Source organism: Vespa mandarinia, chromosome 2 (assembly GCF_050613455.1).
Source record: "Vespa mandarinia isolate Hongniang chromosome 2, ASM5061345v1, whole genome shotgun sequence".
Classification (NCBI taxonomy): Eukaryota; Metazoa; Arthropoda; class Insecta; order Hymenoptera; family Vespidae; genus Vespa; species Vespa mandarinia.
Genome location: NC_140811.1, coordinates 2738032 through 2757500, shown reverse-complemented (window position 1 = coordinate 2757500; position 19469 = coordinate 2738032). Strand labels below are relative to the sequence as shown.

Genomic DNA, 19469 nt, shown 5'->3' with positions numbered 1-19469 from the left:
AAATTCTTTAATTCGTTATCAAAATCATAAGAAAATAAATAATTATTTGAACTATTTATAAAGTTAACCTCTACATTGAATAATGATTGAATGAATCGTTGAAAAAGAAAAAAGATATATATTCTAACAATAATTTCATCACGATTGCATGAATATCGAAGCATTATTTAACCAATCAAGATCAAATAATTAGTAATGTATGATGTGTGAATGTGTATATATATATATATATATATTGCAACACTATAAATCGCTCGTCATCGAATGAAGGACGATCATTGGTCGAATTTAAATTTATACCCTATCTAACCAAGGCAATAACTTCCGCGGTTTATTAAGTGAAATATATTTTTTATAGAAACCAATAGGAAATTTTGGAATTGTATTAATCTAAATATATACGTTCAATATTACCAAATAAATACAACGAAATATTTTTAAGAAGAATTCGAATTATTACCAATCTATATATTTACTCGAAGTTACTCGTATTATCGTGTGGGATTTGCAAGGCGCTATTCGTAGCGAAACACGATACCACTACACAACCAGTAGGACCAATAGAAGAAGACCGTGAAGAACGTAGAAGTTAATTCACTTGTTTCGAACGGTAAAGAAGGTATCTACCTATAATATATGAAGAAAGCTATATCGATCCAATGAAAATGCACGCGATCCATCTTAGCAACTTTGAGAGATACTCGGGAACAAAATGTCGTCCGTCCGAATGACCACCATAATTAGTCTCACTGAGGAAAAAAGGGTAGGTTGGTACGAAGTGAGGAAGGGGGAAAAGAGATAGAGAAAGGGAGAGAAAGGGAAGGGGAAAGAGAATGCATATATAGAAAGAGAAACAGAGAAAGGTAGAGAAGAAGGGAAAAGGAGAGAGAAAGAGAGAGAGAGACGCAAGACGAGAAGATTGAGCGGGAAACACGATTGAAAGGCGTGGAGAAAGGGGGAGGGAGCGAAGCAGAGAGCGTGGGATTAGACGGAAATGGTGGAGCGAGAGAGAGAACGGTAAGAGGATAGAGGGACGAGGAGAAGTAAAAGTTAGGGAAGGGGAGAAGCGAGATGCCGAAGCCTCCAGGGGGCGGCCAAACGCACGCAACATGGATCTCGCCATAATGCCAATAACGGCGCGACGACGATAATAATGATAATAACACACAGCAGCACGCGGTTCTCAGTGAGCCAGCGAGCCAGAGTTATAATATCCACGATGCTTTGAATCGTAAATCGTTCTGTTTTTATACACGTTAGAATCTCCTTAACGATAATAATTACATTCGTTTAAAAAAGAAAGGACAACAGCGTCCCTTTGGCGGCAGACATATTGGATTATAGAAAAAAAAAAAAATAAAAAAATAAAAAAAAAATAAAGAAAAAAAACAACAAAAAAAAATAGCGTGTATTCGAAGAACGGGCGGGACGCGGCGAAGAGGTTGAGAGTTCTTAACCGGCGCGACGATCGTTCGTGTAAAGTTGTGTCCGAGTTAGTAAGCGCGACGAAACGAGAGAAAGAAATAGAAAGAAAGAAAGAAAAAAAAATAAAGAAAGAGAAAGAAGGGAAAGAAAGGTGTTCGAAAACGCAACGATAAAAGACTCGAGAAGCAGGCAACGACCATGGGATTTGTAGGAGAAATACTCGTCGTTCAGGTACTCACATAGCGACTGCGCAGTCACACCTATGCACGTTTCCGAACACACAGCAACGAAGGCAAAACCGCCACCACCGTTGTCGTCTTCGTTGTCGTCGTGTTGTCGTCGTCGTCGTCGTCGTCGTCGTCGTTGTCGTCGTTGTCGTTGTCGTTGTTGCCGTTGCCACTACCACCACCCACCACCACCACCACCACCGCCACCACCACCACCACCAACACCACCGCCGCCACCACCGCCGCCGCCACCACCACCACCTCACCGCCGTCTCGTAGACGACGATTTTATCACAATTTTGACACGTTAGTTCGGCCGAACGATGAAAAACCCACCGACGTATTTCAATCCTTTATGAAAGAACGTATCTTGATGTTTTAAACGGCGTCGCGTAGCGCGTTGACGTCGCGAGGTTTCGTAAGCATCAGTCGTCGCATTCGTTGTCTGCTGTTTCCCTGCTCCCGCACGGCGCACGGTGTTCTATTCCCTCTCTTTCTCTTTCTCTCTTTCCTTCTATCTCTTTCTCTCTCTCTCCCTTGCCCTCCCGCCCTCCCTCTCTTTACCTCCCCTTCCCTTCCTTTCTCTTCTCTTCCCCCGCGAACTTACCCACCATCCTCAAGGATCGTCCCCTTCCAACCGATTCTCTTACCCCCACTAACAAGAAAGCGTTCCTTTCCCTGACGTCTCTTAACCCCTCGTCGTGGCAACCTATTCTCTCATTGGTCGGCGGAGGACAAATCCCAAAGGCATCGGTTCGCGTCGAAAAGGCGGGGCTATTGGACACCGTGGTTATGGGCGCATGCTTCGTAACGGTACTCACACTCGCCCGAAGCCACTCGATTTTGAGAGCACTAACACCAATAAACTGGACGTTTTATATGTACACGAGATTATAGTCCACCGAAGATTTTGTAGCATAGTCGCGTGATACTGCCAGGGACGTTGCAACAAACGAATATGCCCTGTCCCTTTCCTTTCATATATTTTCATTTTATTCAATATTAAAGGAATAGAAACTATTCGATTATTTTGAGATTTTTTCTTTTTTTTTTCCTCAAATACTTTTATAATAATAAAAGAATTGAATTGAAATTTAATCATTCGTATTCATAATAAATATTAATATAATACTCACTTCGCTCTACGCTGTTCATCACCAAAAATTTTTTCATAATGTTAGTATAATACAGATTAGAAGTCGTCTATACATATCGAAGCCATTTTTTTTTCTTTTCAACACAACTATTCGTTTGTTGTGTGTGTTTTTTTCCTCATCTCATTAGAAATCTCATTATAGCTTTCTTAAGAGATTCAACTTTTTTCTTCGTATCTATATTTTACTTTTATTTTTTTTTCTTGTAACTATACTAACTTTCGTTATTCATCGTATATATACATGAAAAGTACGTACATACGTAACTCTTGTCACGTTGTTATTTTTTCATGAGATTGAAAGAATTGAAGATATATATATATATATATATATATATATATTTTTTTTTTTTTTTTTTTTGTAAAATATTTACTTTTTTATACCTAACCTATAAATGTACTTCAATAGCGAAATAAATTCGTAACGAAAACAAAACGTATATTATTTCATGTTTACATACTCTAATCTTATTAATTCATTAACAATATCTTTCTTTCTCTCTTTCTCACTCTCCTCTTTTTCTCTCTCTCTCTCTCTTTCTCTTTCTCTCTCTCTCTCTCTCTCTCTCTCTCTCTCTCTCTCTCTCTCTCTCTCTTTAATTGGATTGAAGATATCATAATAAGTATATTTCAGAAATGGAATTTACGTGATTTTTATTCCATTCACCTGCTGCATTATAGTATAGTTTTAGAACGAGTTATTCTAATTTGTGGTTTTTTTTATTTTTTTATTTTTTTTTTTTTTTTTTAACTATTATTATTATTTGCCAACAAGTTCATTAATTTCACAGATTGATTCGATAAAAATCCTAACAAATAAAAATATTATACCACCAAGTTTTATTCGTATTATATTTAGAAGAAAAAAAAAAGTAAATACAAATGGAGACATTTTATATTTCTAATCGGAAAAATCCAATTATTTTTAATTCTAATTTATATATATCGATTATGTCTTTTATACTGTTACATCCTGTTAGATCAAGTCAATTTTTATAAAATTTTGAACGATAAAGTATATACGAAGAAAAATTTTCGACATTAAAGATTAGATTTGTTAAATTGTGTATTTTTTAAATGATTTAATGGATAAATTAAAAATCAAGATAAATGTTGTGATGGAGAACTAAAGGAACAAGGATAAATCGCGTATAGCGAAGGATTTCGAGCTGGTTTTTTAAGGACTTGCTACGGCCCTGACACAGCTGTCTAAGTCGAGTTTATACTTCCCTACTCGAAACCCCGTAGAGTCGAGGTGCGCTCGATTGGTCCGCCTCTGTTCAACAGAAAATTCTTGCCCAATCGGCATGGATTAAATGCAACAGTCGATTTTTTTTTTTTAATTATTTATTATTATCAATTCACTTACAGAAATGAATATAAGATGCGATTAAAAGTATTATAATGACATTATAAGAATTAATGGAAAATCTAATAGTATATCGATATGATCGATCGATGCCTCGTTTATTCGTACCCGAAATCCTTTTATGGTCGGTACTCACCTGACAACGATCCTACGAGAGTGGGATATAAAATTCTCTTTCTAGGATCCTAAAATTCGTTTGGGTAAAAAAATGTTTGTAATATTAATGTCATGTATATAAGTAAATATACAAAAGAAATATATGAAACACTTGAGTACGTATATATATTTTCATGTTTTTTAAATATTATCTCTCTCTCTCTCTCTTTCTCTCTGTCTCTCTCTCTCTATCTTCATACATAACATACAAATCCTTTTTTCATTCTATTCCATTTGCATTTTTTTTTTTTTTATTTTATATGTATACATATATTTTTCTTATTTTTCTTTGTTCCTGTGAAAAAAAAGAAAAAAGGAAAAAAAGAAGAACAAAAACAAACATACACGACGTGATTTCTATTAATAGTTCATTATCACGAGGATCATTGTGATCGAAAGGAATGATACAAAATCGTGATATATTGGTAAAATAGTTCTCGTAAAGAGATCATAATAATAATCTAAAATGGGGGAAGAAGAAAAAAAATGCGAAGAAATACGAATCGATTTATTGTTCATCTTTTCCCGATACCGGTCTCGGATTTCGACGCAAGGCTCGACGCATCGCTGCGGAGGGTAGGAAGAAGTCGCGGTCGCGCCAATCCCGCTTTTACGACCACGCTTTCATCGTAGAAACGGTTTTATCATAGTGTGCGTTCTTATACGTGAACTGTGTGCACTCGCATCGTTCCTTCGTTTGTATAGGTGCGACGAGACGCTATAGTCTCGCTTACGATATAGAGGTTAGGAATATAACGATATCGTGTACATCCGAACGAACCCGAGTCCTACCGTCGTAGTTTCCCATTCCACCGATAGAGCGTACGGTAAGAAAAGTAGGGGAAATGCCGTGGCCAATGGTTCGGTTCGAACAACGTTGCCAGGGAAACAAGTTAATGATTCGACCCGCCACCGAGGAATTGGCTCGAGAGCCAAGTACTTACTGCGCATGCGTTACTCCCTGGAAACGGTGCGCTATATCTTCTCGTATTCGCGAATATAACTCTTGTTCATCGTCGTTCACTTTGTGTGAGTGTACGTTGTTTCTACGCTACATACTTGCTCATGACATATATATATATATGTGTTTGTAATATTGTGTGTGAGTAGGTACACACAAGCGCGAAAAATCTCCCCTTGCCTGTACACATGTCCCTCTCTTTTCTGATATTGTGTGTAAATGTACGTCCGCTCGATTACTTATACATAGAAAGAGAGAATATATCTCTCGAATATCAAGTAACTCTATGTGTTAGTAAGGTAAAACGAATCCCTACAGGATCGCACGTTCCTTTCGCCTGCATACCAATACGGTGTGTCGCCGCGACGATTGGTCTCCCTCTTGCTCCGTTTTCTTCTTCGTTCTACGTATAAGGCTTTCTCTCTCTCTCCCTTTCTCTCTCTCTCCTTCTCTTCCCCCTCTCCCTTTCTCTGAAGCATATTTTCTTTCCTCCTCACGCATCTGTCCAACCTTATGTATATGTATATATATATATATATATATATATATATACATTTATATATATATGTATATCCTTCTCTCGTTCTCTTTCTCTTTCTCTATCTATCTATCTTTCTATCTTTCTATCCATCTATCTATCTATCTATCTATCTATCTATCTATCTATCTATCTATCTATCTTTCTCTTTCTCACTCAACATCTTTTCATTCTTATATTTTCTCCTTTACTCTTTCTCCTCGTCCCAAGTAACTCTACCATCGCTTTTCTGATCGTACACTAGTACGTACGTTATTAAATAACTCTGAATATCGGTATGTGCGGCCGGCGCGTGTACATAGAATAACCGCACACATTGACGCGTGAGCACATACACCTATGCATAAGTAAATACATAGGGAGTCACACATACAAAGAACGAGGCGTTACGACGATTGGCTCCCTTCCCACTTCGTCCACCACTCGATCGGCCTCTCTCCTTCGCGCACGGCTGCCGTCCATCCATCTCTCTCGGTTTCCCTCCATTGCCCCCTTTCTCTCTCTGTCTCTTTCTCTCTTTCTCCTTTCGTAACATTTCCTCCCTCCTTGTACTGACCTTATTTTCCCCACCGCTCGGAGATCGTAACACTGACGCGGCGTATCGCTTGAGACCCTATGCGCTTCTGCGTTCGAGGGGTGGGGGAGGAGGTGGAGATGTAGATTATAATATCCGATGTCCGTCGATCGGGCCGCGAATTAACGACTAGAAAATGGAAGCAACTCGTCGAGAAGGAGTAGGAGGAGGAGGAGGAGGAGAAGGAGGAGGTGGAGGTGGTAGTGGCGGAGGAGGTGGAGAAGGAGGAAGACAGCAAGGATGACGATGAGGAGGTGGTGGAGCCAGAGGGGAGGGGTACACATAATTGAGCTCGAGCAGCTGTTGCTACTCTCTTGCACTTGTATACGCCTTTTGTGCTTTAATAGATAAGGATAAGAATGTCATGATACATCGAAGGATTTTTTATTTTTCTTTTTTTTTATGGTTTGCTCTATCGACCCTGACATTTTTTTATTCCTATCCTTTTCTTCTTTTTTACTGTTATGTTATGCATCTATTTCTTTCTCTCTTTCTCTCTCTCTCTCTCTCTCTCTCTCTCTCTCTCTCTCTTTCTCTCTCTTTTTTTTTCTCTCAAGTTGCAACGAGAGACGAGTAGTTTAATTGTAAAGAAAGAAATATATCTATATCGAGCTAGGTGCCGTTATCGTAGCCATTTTGTTTTTCTTCGTAGACTCAATCGAAACGTGGAAAAGGATAGCAGGATCATGAGAACTCCTATCAATTGGCGCCAATATTCTAATCGATTTTTAAATGCACTAATCAATTTGTTTTTTCATAGAATTTAATCGATATGTTAAATACGTTACATCGATAGCTTATTATTTCTCTTATAAAGATTGTAATAAATGATAAATCAATTTGTCGTGATAGGAGGATTAGATTATATTTCCGTTATGCGTATTTTTAACGATATAATAATGAAACATTTTGATATATCTAATTAATGAAACGTGTACGAGATAAACTAATTACATACATATAATATATATATATATATTTACACGAAGTCAGTCGATGTAATATGATCGGTTGAGAAATAATATACGTTATACTCGATGATATTTTAATGACTATTAATGATATTCATTTATTTAGATTAGACATCAATTCTACGATATAGTAATCAATATCGTAGCTTAATAAAAATATTATTCCAATATTTATATGTTTCACTATATCGCTTCCATATTACTATATATATATTCGTATAAAGTTTGATAGAACGTTCAAATACATTTGGATCACGAAAAGAGAATTTTTACTTTAGTACAAATATAAAGTATCATTCAGAAAATCAAATATTTTCACATTATGTGTGTGTGTGTGTGTAAATATATAGAAAACGTAATATTGCATTTTTATCGTTCAGTTTTATCTCTCGCGTGTATGTAAATCTCTCGGAAAAGAGTATGTAGTTCGAACGGTGTTAAAATCAAAGCGCATATTTCCCTTTAAAGTTTGCGCGGGTTTGTTTTTTTTATTTATGATTTTTTTTTCTTTTTATCTTATTTTTCCTTTTTTTGTATACTTTTATTGGACCTATGCGCTTTCCATTTTCAAATTGCCAGAGAAATAGTAATATACTCTATATATTAAGAGAATAGATATGATCGATAAAAGTCGAGGAAATGAATTTGTTGAATTGGTAATAAAGGAGAAAAGAAAAAAAAAAAAGAAAACAGAAAAAAGTAAAGAATTCTTGATTTTACAGAAAATAGAAATGCGAAGATTATTGCGAAAATGCATGTCGGTAGGGACGTTGAACGTTTATCAAGGATATGGGAATCGAATTTTACGTTATTATTCGACAAAAACGAAGCCAGAATTAACATCGATAAGATACAAGATTAAACGTGGTCCATATTCCAAGTTAACCGACGAACATGTTAATTTTTTCGAAAGATTGCTCGATCGAAATCGTGTAATCACTGATCCCGATGAATGCGATGGTTACAATATTGATTTTGCAAATACCGTCCGAGGTATGTATCATAGATCAAAGTATGTAAATAAATCGAGTTAATTTAATTGTTGATAGATATTTTAAATCCCATCCCCATTGAAATAATTTAATTGACTGTTCATTCAATTAAATTGAAAACTAGCCTTTACATTCTTATTTTTATTTCTTCTACTACACATTCTAATTATACATATTTCCGTAAAATTGGAATACGTAAATATCTATCGGAAAGCGAGTTAATTAAGAGAGTTAATTATTAAATTTCAGGCGAAAGTAGACTCGTTCTAAAGCCAAAAATAACCGAGGAAGTGTCGGCAATATTAAGATATTGCAATGAAAATTGTTTAGCCGTTTGTCCACAAAGTGGTAACACCGGTTTAGTGGGTGGAAGTACACCGGTATTCGATGAGGTCGTACTATCAATGAAACTTATGAATAAAATCATCGAAACGAATGAAATAGCAGGTCGGTAAGGAAGGGAATAAAACAATAATCATTTTAAATGGATTAGAATTTTCATGAATGTTTCAACGTGTGGGATTTATTTATTTTACTCTTTTTTTTTGTTATTATTATTTAATCTTTTTTTTTTTATTTTTCTTTTTTCATCACGATCACTCTCAGGTGTGATTACTTGCGAAGCCGGTTGCGTTTTAGAGGATTTGGATAATCATTTGTCTACTTTTGGTCTTATGATGCCTTTGGATCTCGGTGCGAAGGGTAGTTGTTTGATAGGAGGCAACGTATCAACAAATGCTGGTGGTCTTAGACTCCTTCGTTATGGCAATTTACATGGAAATATTCTCGGAATCGAAGCAGTAAGTCCGCGAAAAAGATCTATCTGTTTTTCTCATTGAAAAATACAAGATATATCTATCGATACCCATCTATCGAAAAGTCACGTTTACGTTTCAGGTAAAGGCCAATGGCGATATCATAAACAGTTTGAATGGCCTAAAGAAAAATAATACTGGTTTTCATTTGAAGCACTTATTTATAGGTTCGGAAGGAACTTTAGGTATTGTTACAAAGGTTGCTATACAATGCCCACCTCTTCCAAAAGCTATAAATGTCGCATTTCTTGGTAAGTTGTTTATCTAACAATTTTTAATAGAAATAATTTAATAGAAAGATAATTTTTGCTCCATGGTAAAAATTATGCCAATAGGATTAATCAATGTTATCTTAGTTCCTTTTTTCCCTCTTCCCCTCCCCTCGTGATTTTAATATTCATCGATGGATTCAAAAGATTTGATTTCAACTGAACATTAAATGTTACCTAAGACCTTATTACCACGTTTGAATTTTCTGAGTGGATCAAGGTTGTTAAAAATATCAAACATTTCTAAAACGAATTATACGTTCCAGCGCGACTTTCATGAATCTTTATATAAACGTTCTAGGTACGTGCGAAAGGTCAAGTGATCTTCGAATTAACGTCGTTACGATAAAATAGGACAGCTAAAATTAATTCGAGCGACGACATTGCAAATTTAATTCGTTATTCGAACTTTGTTTAATATCAAATCAAGTCAACCATGTGTTCTCTCTATTTTCTTCTTTTTATTTATTTATTTAAAATATTATTTTCTCTTATTTCTTCTCTTTTTTCTTTTTTCTCTTTTTTTTCTTTTTTTCTTTTTTTTTTTTATTTTCTCAGGATTGAACAGTTTCGACAACGTATTGAAAATTTATCATCTCGCCAAGAAAGAATTGGGTGAAATTTTATCATCATGCGAAATGATGGATAAATTGTCGATCGATGTTTCGACACAACTTTTGGGACTTCAAAATCCATTGGCGACCGATGGCTGTGATCATGATTTTTATGTATTGTTAGAAACTTCCGGTAGCCATATGGCTCACGACGAAGAGAAACTCAATGCGTTTGTCGAAAAAGTTCTTAATGATAATATTGTACAAGATGGTACTCTTACTTCGGACACGGCGAAAATGAAGGTGAGATTGATAATGCTCTATATTGATAATATTTTTAATATTTTACTAAATCAAAGAGAGAGAGAGAGAGAGAAAGAAAATATTTGTTGAAGTTGTTGATTAGTTATCAGTCATTTTAAATATTGTAACTACATATATACTTCCTGACATCGTTAACAGATACTATGAGGTTTATAAACTTTGATATCTGATAACAGCTTTGTTTTTTATACTGTACAGGTGTATACAGTCACATGACAAAGTATGATCGATTTTTTACAATTTTTCTTTTTCTTTTTATAGAATATATGGGCTCTAAGAGAAAGAATTAGCGAAGGTGTTTTACGTGAGGGTTATGTCTTCAAGTACGACGTTTCTTTACCTCTTCCATATTTTTATAAAGTTGTTGAAGTTTTAAGAGAACGTTTACGTGATCCACGTATTATTAGAATCAGTGGTTATGGACATATAGGTATGATATCTATATGTGATTAATAATAATAATAATAATAATAATATTAACAAGAAAAATAATAATAATAATAATAATAATAATAAAAATAATAATAATAATAATAATAAAAATAATAATAATAATAATAATATTAACAAGAAAAATAATCGTATTTACGTTTAATTTATCCAATCTTATTAATTTTATCATTATGCTTTTTTTCTTATTCCTTTATTTATTTATTTCTTTTTTCTTTTTTTTTTTTTTGGTCTATTTTTAGGTGATGGTAATATTCATATACAAGTGTCAATTCCAACGTACCACGAAGACATAGCATCGCAATTAGAACCATTTATTTTTGAATACATTTCTAGTCTTTCTGGTAGCGTTAGCGCAGAACATGGTATAGGATTCAAAAAAACTAAATATCTTCATCTTAGTAGAACTCAATCGGAAATTGAATTGATGAAACATCTTAAGTTAACTATGGATCCTAAAGGAATACTTAATCCATATAAAGTATTATATTCTATTAATATATCTGAGTGATTTATTCAGAAAAAAAAGAAAAAGAAAGTATAAGAAAATATGATCAAACAGAGAATTTTATTTTCAATAGATTTTTATCTAAGATTTTGTAGATATATATATATAATCTTTTATCTTGTATATTTGTGTTAAGAGATATTGATACAACTACCTCGTATATAATATCTATTAGAAAACGTAGAAGATTTTGCCATAATACGAAATGTGCCATATATTTACGTTTCATTTTACAATATTCTAATATCTTAATGAAATTGTATAAACTATTGTTCGATAGATTCAAAGATTTATCTCAGGTAGAAATATATATATATATATATATATATATATATATATATATATATGTATATTTAGAAATTTATTCACGTATACAATAGATTTTCTTACCTTGTTATACCAATATTAGGAGTTTAGAAATATGGTCACATTCCATAATACAGAAACTCTTGAATATATTTTTTGTTTGTTATTAAAAAAAAAAGTGCATGTAAAAAAAATTATAGATCCAGAATGTTCTAGAAAAAAAAAATATATATATTTTCTTATTCCGTGGGAAGTATGATAAAAGTATAATAAAATTTTATCGAGTATCTGAAAAAAATTATGATAAATCGATGTATAATTATAATAATAATAAAAAATATTAACAATGATAATTTTTTTTATTGGTTTTACATATTGAAAAAAAAAGAAGAAAAGATAAAATTTCGATCAAATTTTCCCTCGTTATGTATTCGGTGATCGTCGAGAATCTTCGTTAAAGTTCGTACAATACGCTAGTTCTATACTCGAGATGGCGTTTTGAGCGCATACGCGTAGAGATTTGTTTTAATTCGAGCGTGTATTTTTGGACGCCAGCCAAGCTCAAAGTTTTCCTCGATGACTGTTTTGATTCCATTGCAATGAAAATAACGACAGTACTAAAAGCAAAAAAGAATGACGTTAACGTTCCAATATTATGTTTCAACTGTGACTCAAATGCCATACCGATCGTTTGTTATATGATAGAAATCTCCCGAAGTTAACCTTAGATTTGGTTATATCTATTTGTATATGTCAAAATATTTTTACGTTTGTCAATTAGATAAGGATTCATATCACATTGATTATTACAAATTTGGTAAATCTCTTGGTTGTAAGAAAAGGTGCGGCCAAGGTTGACACTTCGAAATACTGCTTGCATACATTAGATTTGTAAAACGAGTTTCCTTATAACTCGTTTCCAGAAGATTCGTTTGCATGATTATTTATAATTGGCTTTTTTTTTATATCTGTATCGTATAATTCAAATTTCCTGTGATATTTTCTCTCTTTTTTTTGTTTTTTAATAAAGCATACGTATATTTTAACATACTGATTCTAATAAAAAAAAAATTTTATATAGCATTTATGAACAGTGGTAATTAGACAGGAGAAAAATTATATATATATATGTATGTATATATATATATATCTATATATATATGTATGTATGTATATACATTAGCTTATAATTGATCGTGATTGGTTTGTTTTCTAATCCATATAAATAGATCAATGAATATGCATGATTGCTTGATGCACAATTATCATCATGTGTATCTAACTTCACGTTGGTCTTATCCAGAAATGGTCGGCGAATAATAACAATTATGGATTTTTAGTTTGAATTTCAAATGAATAGATTCTTTTTGTAATAATAATTGAAACGCATTTTACGATATTTTGTTCTATCTTATATGAATCTGTTGGAATGTTCTGGAAAAAATTATTATCGTTATACGTGTATAATTAGAATGATCTGAAATATAAACACAAGAGTAATAATTTATTATTGAATAAAATCTTGTAATTTTATTGAAATATATTTATAATTAAATTCAAAAGTATCAAAAAGAAAACAAAAAAAAAAGTAATAAAAAAATGAACAAATCAATGACATTGTCAATTACTTATTATTACTAATGTTATACAATTAAAAATTATTAGATAGTGCAAAAATAATTTAACGTGAAAATATAGAAAGTAAATATCGTTGTATCGAGCCAAAATTTCTTCTACGTGAATAAATTGGTATGAAACGAAAGAATGAGATACATGTATTTGTCACTATGCATTTCACAAAAGTACGCATAGAATAATACAAATATATATCATGTGACAAATGAGTGAGGGAAATCTAAAGATGTGACAAATGCGAGTTGTGACCGATAGATGGAGGAACGGAGGAATCGTGCCAGGGACGAAACTAATATTGCTTCCTACCTCTGTGTTTCATTATCGCGTATAAGTGTTATACCTCTCTTTTTCTTTTTTTATAAATTTTTTATTAAACTTTTTTTTTTACCTACGAACTACTTCCCCGATGCATCTCATTATCCACGAAGATTACAGGTTTATTTGTGTCTCAATGTATTATACGATCTTATTAATAACATTGAAAATATTAGAAATTGATACAAACGTATGAGATTAATGACAATTGAAAATTTTTTATAATTTTAATAGAAATTTATCAATGATAGCGTAGTAATAGTTTGAAAATCGTGATTAAAGGAGAAATTTTTAGACGAACGTACAAAAAAGAAAAAGAAAAAAAAGCTACAGTGACAATTCGAAAATAATAATTAAAGTAATATTATGCGAATCGATTGATATTTAAATTGTGTAACGAAGTTAATCGACGATACGAGTGAAACGATAAAAATAAAAGATTATATTCCGTGATATATTTAGTGAAAACATTTAGGAAAAAAATTTTTCTTCATTCACAAGAAAATAAATCGCATACACTTATTTACGTGATTATTCAGGGGTGATTAATTTAGTTAAGCCGTCATTGGGGAAGTTTGTTTGAGAATGATATACTATATAGATTCGCGCATGTGCCCTTCTAGAAATCTCTCGAAAAGACCGCCATGACAAATATAAAACGGGCGGCGAAATTAGTCGCAGTTAGTTTAAGTTCGAAAAGCGATCAGTCGACTTCAAGATAAAAGAAGAGTGACATTAACGATAAAAATAAATTTCTTTTTTTTAACGATCGAAATAAATTAAACGAAATATATACGAGTGTACGTTCAAGTTAACACCTTGAATATTGACAAATTACGATTCTATACGGTTAAAAAAGGTACGTCTCTTACGATTTGATAAAATTTCTCTTTAGAGTATTTGCGATATCGCTCGTTTATTGGCCAACGTTCCTTGCGACTGACTTGCGTCGACCAATCAGCTGTTTTATTTCGTTTGAAAGATCATTGCGATTCGTTTTTTGTTTCTTTCGTCGATTAAAAAACAATTACATTCGAGAATTAATAAGAAATGAAGGATTAAGAAATAAAGTTTTCTTTTTTTCTTTTTTTCTATACGTAAATATTCATTTCAAATGGGAGAAATTTTGCAAAACTCAATAAACATCGTAGTTACGTTATTATAACATCGCAATACATTTATAAAATATAAGTGATGTTTGTAAATATGAAATCATAATATTTGTCAATTTGATTGAATATCGTATAACTAAATTGATATTGAAATAGTTTTGTTTTTCTTTTTCTACTTTGCGTTCTTCTTTTTTCAAAGATCTCCCATCTTTTATTTTTAATAATTATTAAAAAAAATAAAATTCCTTATATATATATATATATATATATATATATATATTATAATATATACATATATATATAGATATAGATATATACGATTCAAATATTATTCTATCGATGATACGAATAACAATTAAAGTAATATTAATTTTGATATTTTGTTGATGTCTGACAGAAACCGTAAAAAATTCAAATAAGAAAAAGAAAAAAAGAACGAAGAAAAGAAAAGAAAAGAAATTCGAAAATAAAATGGCATTAGTACCGAGCAGTTTGTTCCGTAATTGGTGGGATGAAATGGACCGTTTTCATCGTGAATTGGAACAACATTTTCAACGTTTATCAACGACAAACGATTTCCCTCGTCCGCCAGCATTGCCATCATTTAAAGAATTTTTCCATCCTTGGCGCGAAGTATTCCAGGAATTAGAAGAACAAGTAGGAGGCTCGACAAAGATTGAAAAGGGCCAAGATAAATACAGAGTGATCGTCGACGTGCAACAATTTGCACCCGAAGAAATAACTGTTAGAACGGATGACAAATGTATTACAATTGAGGGTAAACATGAGGAGAAGAAAGATCAACATGGTTATATCTCACGACATTTCGTACGACGATATCAATTACCTCAAGGTTACGATATCGGCCATGTTAAACCAAGCTTATCGTCCGATGGCATTCTAACTGTCACTGCACCAAGACTTGTTTTGCCTGCACCTGGCGAAAGAATTGTTCCGATTGAACGTCAAAACAGACCGGCCATTAAGGCTGCCTAAAGAGAGAAAAAAAAAAAGAAAAGAAAGTGACAAAAAAAAAAACAATCGTTCAAAAAAAAATTCGCGGGTATATTTGAAATCTTCGCTTTCTTTCTATCTTTCTATCCATTTCCCCCTCTCTCTCTCTGCCTCTTCCTGTAGCCGATATTCTAATATATTATATTAGCTTTAATGGCTTTGTAATTTAGTCATATTATATATATATATATCTCTGTCTAAATTATTGCTTGTTATACAAGAGTATCATAACATATAAATAATATTTGTAGTATTCTAATTATTGCGCAGAATTGTGTTAATAATATTCTCGTATATCGATTGAAGATCAACGATGAAAAACTAAAAGAAAAAAAGAAAGAAAAAGATGAAAGAACAAAAAAAAACCATGTACGAAGATTCCTATTTTATTATGACTTTTCTTTTATGTATATATATATTTGATAGATATCGGCTGTCAAATTAGCACATCGTTTATATGGTAATTGTTAATTTTCTTTTTTTTTTTTTTTTTCCTTTTCACTTTCAAAATTAGAGTTTCGATGATGTATTATACAAATAATAGGTACGATTCCGAGAATTACTGTTATGAGATAATTGAAATCAAGTCACGTAAACATGTGTCTCATTATCTGAAAAATGTGTATGGATAGGATCGAATGCATAATTATAGATACATGATAAATGCATAAGACAAATACACGTAATAAACTGTTATTAAACAAAAAACAATATCAACAATTTGCCCATATATGCATATTTGCAATTTTCAATGTTCGAAACTTTTCATAAGCTTTTCAATAAATATAATGTTGTTACGTATAAAATATAAATGTTCTCCTCTCCGACTCTCTCTGTTTTTTTTTTTTTTTATTTATTATTCATTTTCTAAAAAAAAATTCTATCACTATTTCTGAATCGATCGAAACCCATATTATAAATATCTTAATAATGTTAATTTTTATTGACAATTAACATCATATACCAAATTTGATTTTCCCCTTACATAACTACGTTACTCGTATATAATTTATCTACAAGCAGAGTATGTTACATCACATCCTCAGATAATTCGTTAGTTGAATCACACTTGGATGTTTTATTTTAATCATTTCCCGTACTTGTTACATAGACTTACGTTATGTACCGATTGCATAGACTTGTATGTACTGCAGCACATAGAGAATAAAATTGTCTGGCGAAAAGCCACGTCTGATTAGAAAAACAAAATTTATATTAATCGCAAAATGTAGACATCAAGTGTATTATGTTCTTTCTTTCTTTTTTTTTTCTTATGAAGCTCGTAATTTCTTCCCCCTCCCCTCAAAAAAAGAAAATATATATATATATATATATTCTCTCTCTTTTTCTCTCTTTCTCTTTGGCTTTTTCTCTGTTTGTATTTACGTTAGATATTTACGAAGGCCCTCGTTCCTCTTCGCTTTCAGAGAACGGAGTTAAATCATCTGGTATTTGTGGAGGTACAGGATCCTCCAAGATAATTTCATCGGATGGAGATAATCCTTGCATTAGCCTGGCTTGTTCCTCTATTTCTGGTATTTTCTCATTAATGAGTTTCTCGACGTCTATTTTATTTAATTCTTCTTGTATTCGTTTCGTGAGAGGTCCCTCGATCGCATCCATTATTTGATACCTACATATATATACATTATACATAAAAAATTTATAAAACATTTATTAAATATATAAATTATTAAAAAATATAATTTGTATCGATACACGTGACAATTTATATTTTATATTATTTATATATAAAATAAATGATAACAATATTGTTATGATCTTATTATTAATTTTATAATGATAAATAATCGATTAATACCTTAAAAGATTTGGAATTATATTGATGCTCGCTTCCATAACATAATCAAGAGTACCGGCACCGTGTATTCGCGCTTGTATATTACCCAATTCCAAATCTAGTTCTTCCAATGTTGGTCGTTTACGCGTATCAAGTGGTTGGCTTAAATTCAGTTGAACTCTGAAGTATTGAACGGTGAAGGACACTGTACCTGCTCTCGACAGGACGCCACCAATTACGCTTACTTCCCAATGCGTTCTTCCCTCGATCTCCTGTGTTCCAATATCCAAAACCGCATATACCTTTAACAAAAAAAAAAAAAAATTAATTTTGAATTTCCTCAATAAAACATTTGTATATTTTTATTATAATCGATAAATTTACCGTGCCATTTTCCATGGTAAGCGTGATGTTACCCATACGATAGAAACTTCCCAATCCGGTGATCCAAGTGTGCGATGATGTCACGGTAAAAATACCAACGTTTTGGCTATAATCCTTTACCTTAAATGGATCGTAACCCATTTGTGAAACTTGTCTACGACCCTCGGCTACTGCCATATCGAACGGTGATATAGAATTTGGGAAGTACTGCGGTAACTGAGATATTTGCTTGTTTACCTCGCCTCTAAATTTATTTTCGGATAATTAAAAAAAAAATTTTTTTTCATTCAAATTTATATTACGAATAAGAAGAGAGATTACCTCATATTGGTGTTAACTTCCTTTAAAATGAATGGTTTAATACTGTCGAATATAAAAGCGCCAACAGAATTGATAACACCTTGAAAAACGGATCCCAAAAAGCCGAGATTCTTGAAATCCATATCGATGTTCTCGAAAGTTAAATCCATGTCGATGTTCTGTGCTTGTAATTTACCATCAACTCCAACTTCCAATCTTGCAACGCCTTCGACGTTAACTCCTGTTAATATTACAGTAAAATTGCCGGCTGATCTTGAAAGCCAAGATGCAAGGGTATATAATCCACGAATATCGAGTCTTGTAATACTCAATGCTGCCGAAACCTTAAGGAGAAAAAAAAACAAATATATATATATATATATATTGCACAAGATATAATATTTGATTTCTTTCTTATTTTTCTTTTCTTTTTTTTTTTTTTTTTATTATTATAAATAGAATGAACGAAATATTTGATCTCTTTTAATCATACCTGCATCAGAGCCAATTCAGATTTGATATGTTCAATACGAAATTTGGATAATCCATAAACGTTGATCTCTTTGAAATTCATTGTATACATGGAAAAAGAATGTTTCATATCTGGTACTGGCATGGGATCGGGTATTGGAACACCGGGTAAACCAACTGGATCATATTGCTGATAATGTTTCAAGATCGCACGAATATGATCTCCAAGGCGTTTTTCACCGGCGGCGATTTGTTTCGCTTCTTTCGCTGAAATTTTTCGTAAGCTTCTGTTAAATTCAATAATTTTATATCAAGGAAGGAAGAAAAAGGAGGAAAAAGAAAAAGAAAGAAAAATATAAATTACGAAATCGATTATAAATAAAAAGGAAATAAAAGGAAATAAGAAATAATTAGGAAGAAAACAAGAATTAAAACTTACCGTTGATTTTGGAATCCTCGGCGTGGCAAATCAAAGAACAAGAAATAAGGAGGACAAATTTGTAAATAGCTCGCATGTTTATTCGAGATGACGGGGAGAAAAAAAATGAGAGAAAAAAAGAGGCAGAGAAAGTGAGAGAAAAGTAGTATATGAAAATTTTATAATAAATTGAATTTAAATTGAATCTAAATCGAATTTATCGAACCGAATATTTTTTACTACGCGTTCTCACGCGAATAGCATTCTCTATTTATCCGTTTTTAAATATTTTTAAGACTATGATCACCAGCAGCATGGCTTGTTTGCTGGTCGACGAACACACATACGACTGTGATACATACGTCGTCAGTGATTTTCAGTCTAACGATATCTCGCAGGTCATTGAAGGGGCGAGGGTCAACCGCTT

General features: G+C 32.5%; 4 protein-coding genes and 1 long non-coding RNA gene across 16 annotated transcripts in view; 2 read left to right on the top strand and 3 right to left on the bottom strand.

Annotated features, from left to right (window-relative positions):
- Window positions 1-2104, bottom strand: part of LOC118439798 (uncharacterized) — an 8161-nt gene extending 6057 nt beyond the window's left edge. For 6 of the 11 annotated variants that reach the window (XM_035861952.2, XM_035861953.2, XM_085664715.1 and 3 more), the window contains exon 1: window positions 1665-1843. The gene's annotated coding sequence lies outside the window, so the exon portion shown is untranslated. Of the gene's footprint in view, window positions 1-460; window positions 590-627; window positions 783-1664; window positions 1844-1988 lie in introns of those variants that run through there. The other 5 variants (XM_085664717.1, XM_035861955.2, XM_085664713.1 and 2 more) reach the window with 4 other exon arrangements.
- The window catches only part of D2hgdh (D-2-hydroxyglutaric acid dehydrogenase), a 12447-nt gene extending 939 nt beyond the window's left edge, over window positions 1-11508 (top strand). Inside the window, exons 1-8 of one of the 2 annotated variants that reach the window (XM_035861958.2) lie at window positions 1479-1656; window positions 8097-8367; window positions 8616-8813; window positions 8973-9166; window positions 9264-9432; window positions 10009-10307; window positions 10590-10758; window positions 11021-11508. In XM_035861958.2, coding sequence (XP_035717851.2) covers window positions 1624-1656; window positions 8097-8367; window positions 8616-8813; window positions 8973-9166; window positions 9264-9432; window positions 10009-10307; window positions 10590-10758; window positions 11021-11289 — 1602 coding nt within the window. In that variant the 5' untranslated portion in view covers window positions 1479-1623 and the 3' untranslated portion in view covers window positions 11290-11508. Of the gene's footprint in view, window positions 1-1478; window positions 1657-8096; window positions 8368-8615; window positions 8814-8972; window positions 9167-9263; window positions 9433-10008; window positions 10308-10589; window positions 10759-11020 lie in introns of those variants that run through there. The other variant, XM_035861959.2, reaches the window with a different exon arrangement.
- A 336-nt stretch (window positions 11509-11844) lies between these two features.
- On the bottom strand, window positions 11845-13031 carry LOC118451529 (uncharacterized). Its single transcript, XR_014983853.1, has 3 exons — window positions 12771-13031; window positions 12277-12648; window positions 11845-12209 (listed from the first exon to the last, which is right to left on the bottom strand). It is a non-coding gene; the product is annotated as an uncharacterized LOC118451529 (long non-coding RNA).
- A 2094-nt stretch (window positions 13032-15125) lies between these two features.
- LOC118439573 (protein lethal(2)essential for life) lies at window positions 15126-15729 on the top strand. The gene has a single exon (XM_035861282.2). The coding sequence runs from the start codon at window positions 15126-15128 to the stop codon at window positions 15648-15650; it is 525 nt and encodes a 174-aa protein (XP_035717175.1). The 3' UTR covers window positions 15651-15729.
- Window positions 15560-19418, bottom strand: LOC118439569 (uncharacterized). The gene is made up of 6 exons (XM_035861275.2): window positions 19064-19418; window positions 18647-18891; window positions 18175-18497; window positions 17854-18097; window positions 17491-17771; window positions 15560-17301 (listed from the first exon to the last, which is right to left on the bottom strand). The coding sequence occupies exons 1-6, from the start codon at window positions 19137-19139 to the stop codon at window positions 17064-17066; spliced, it is 1407 nt and encodes a 468-aa protein (XP_035717168.1). The 5' UTR covers window positions 19140-19418; the 3' UTR covers window positions 15560-17063.
- Window positions 19419-19469: the final 51 nt, after the last annotated feature.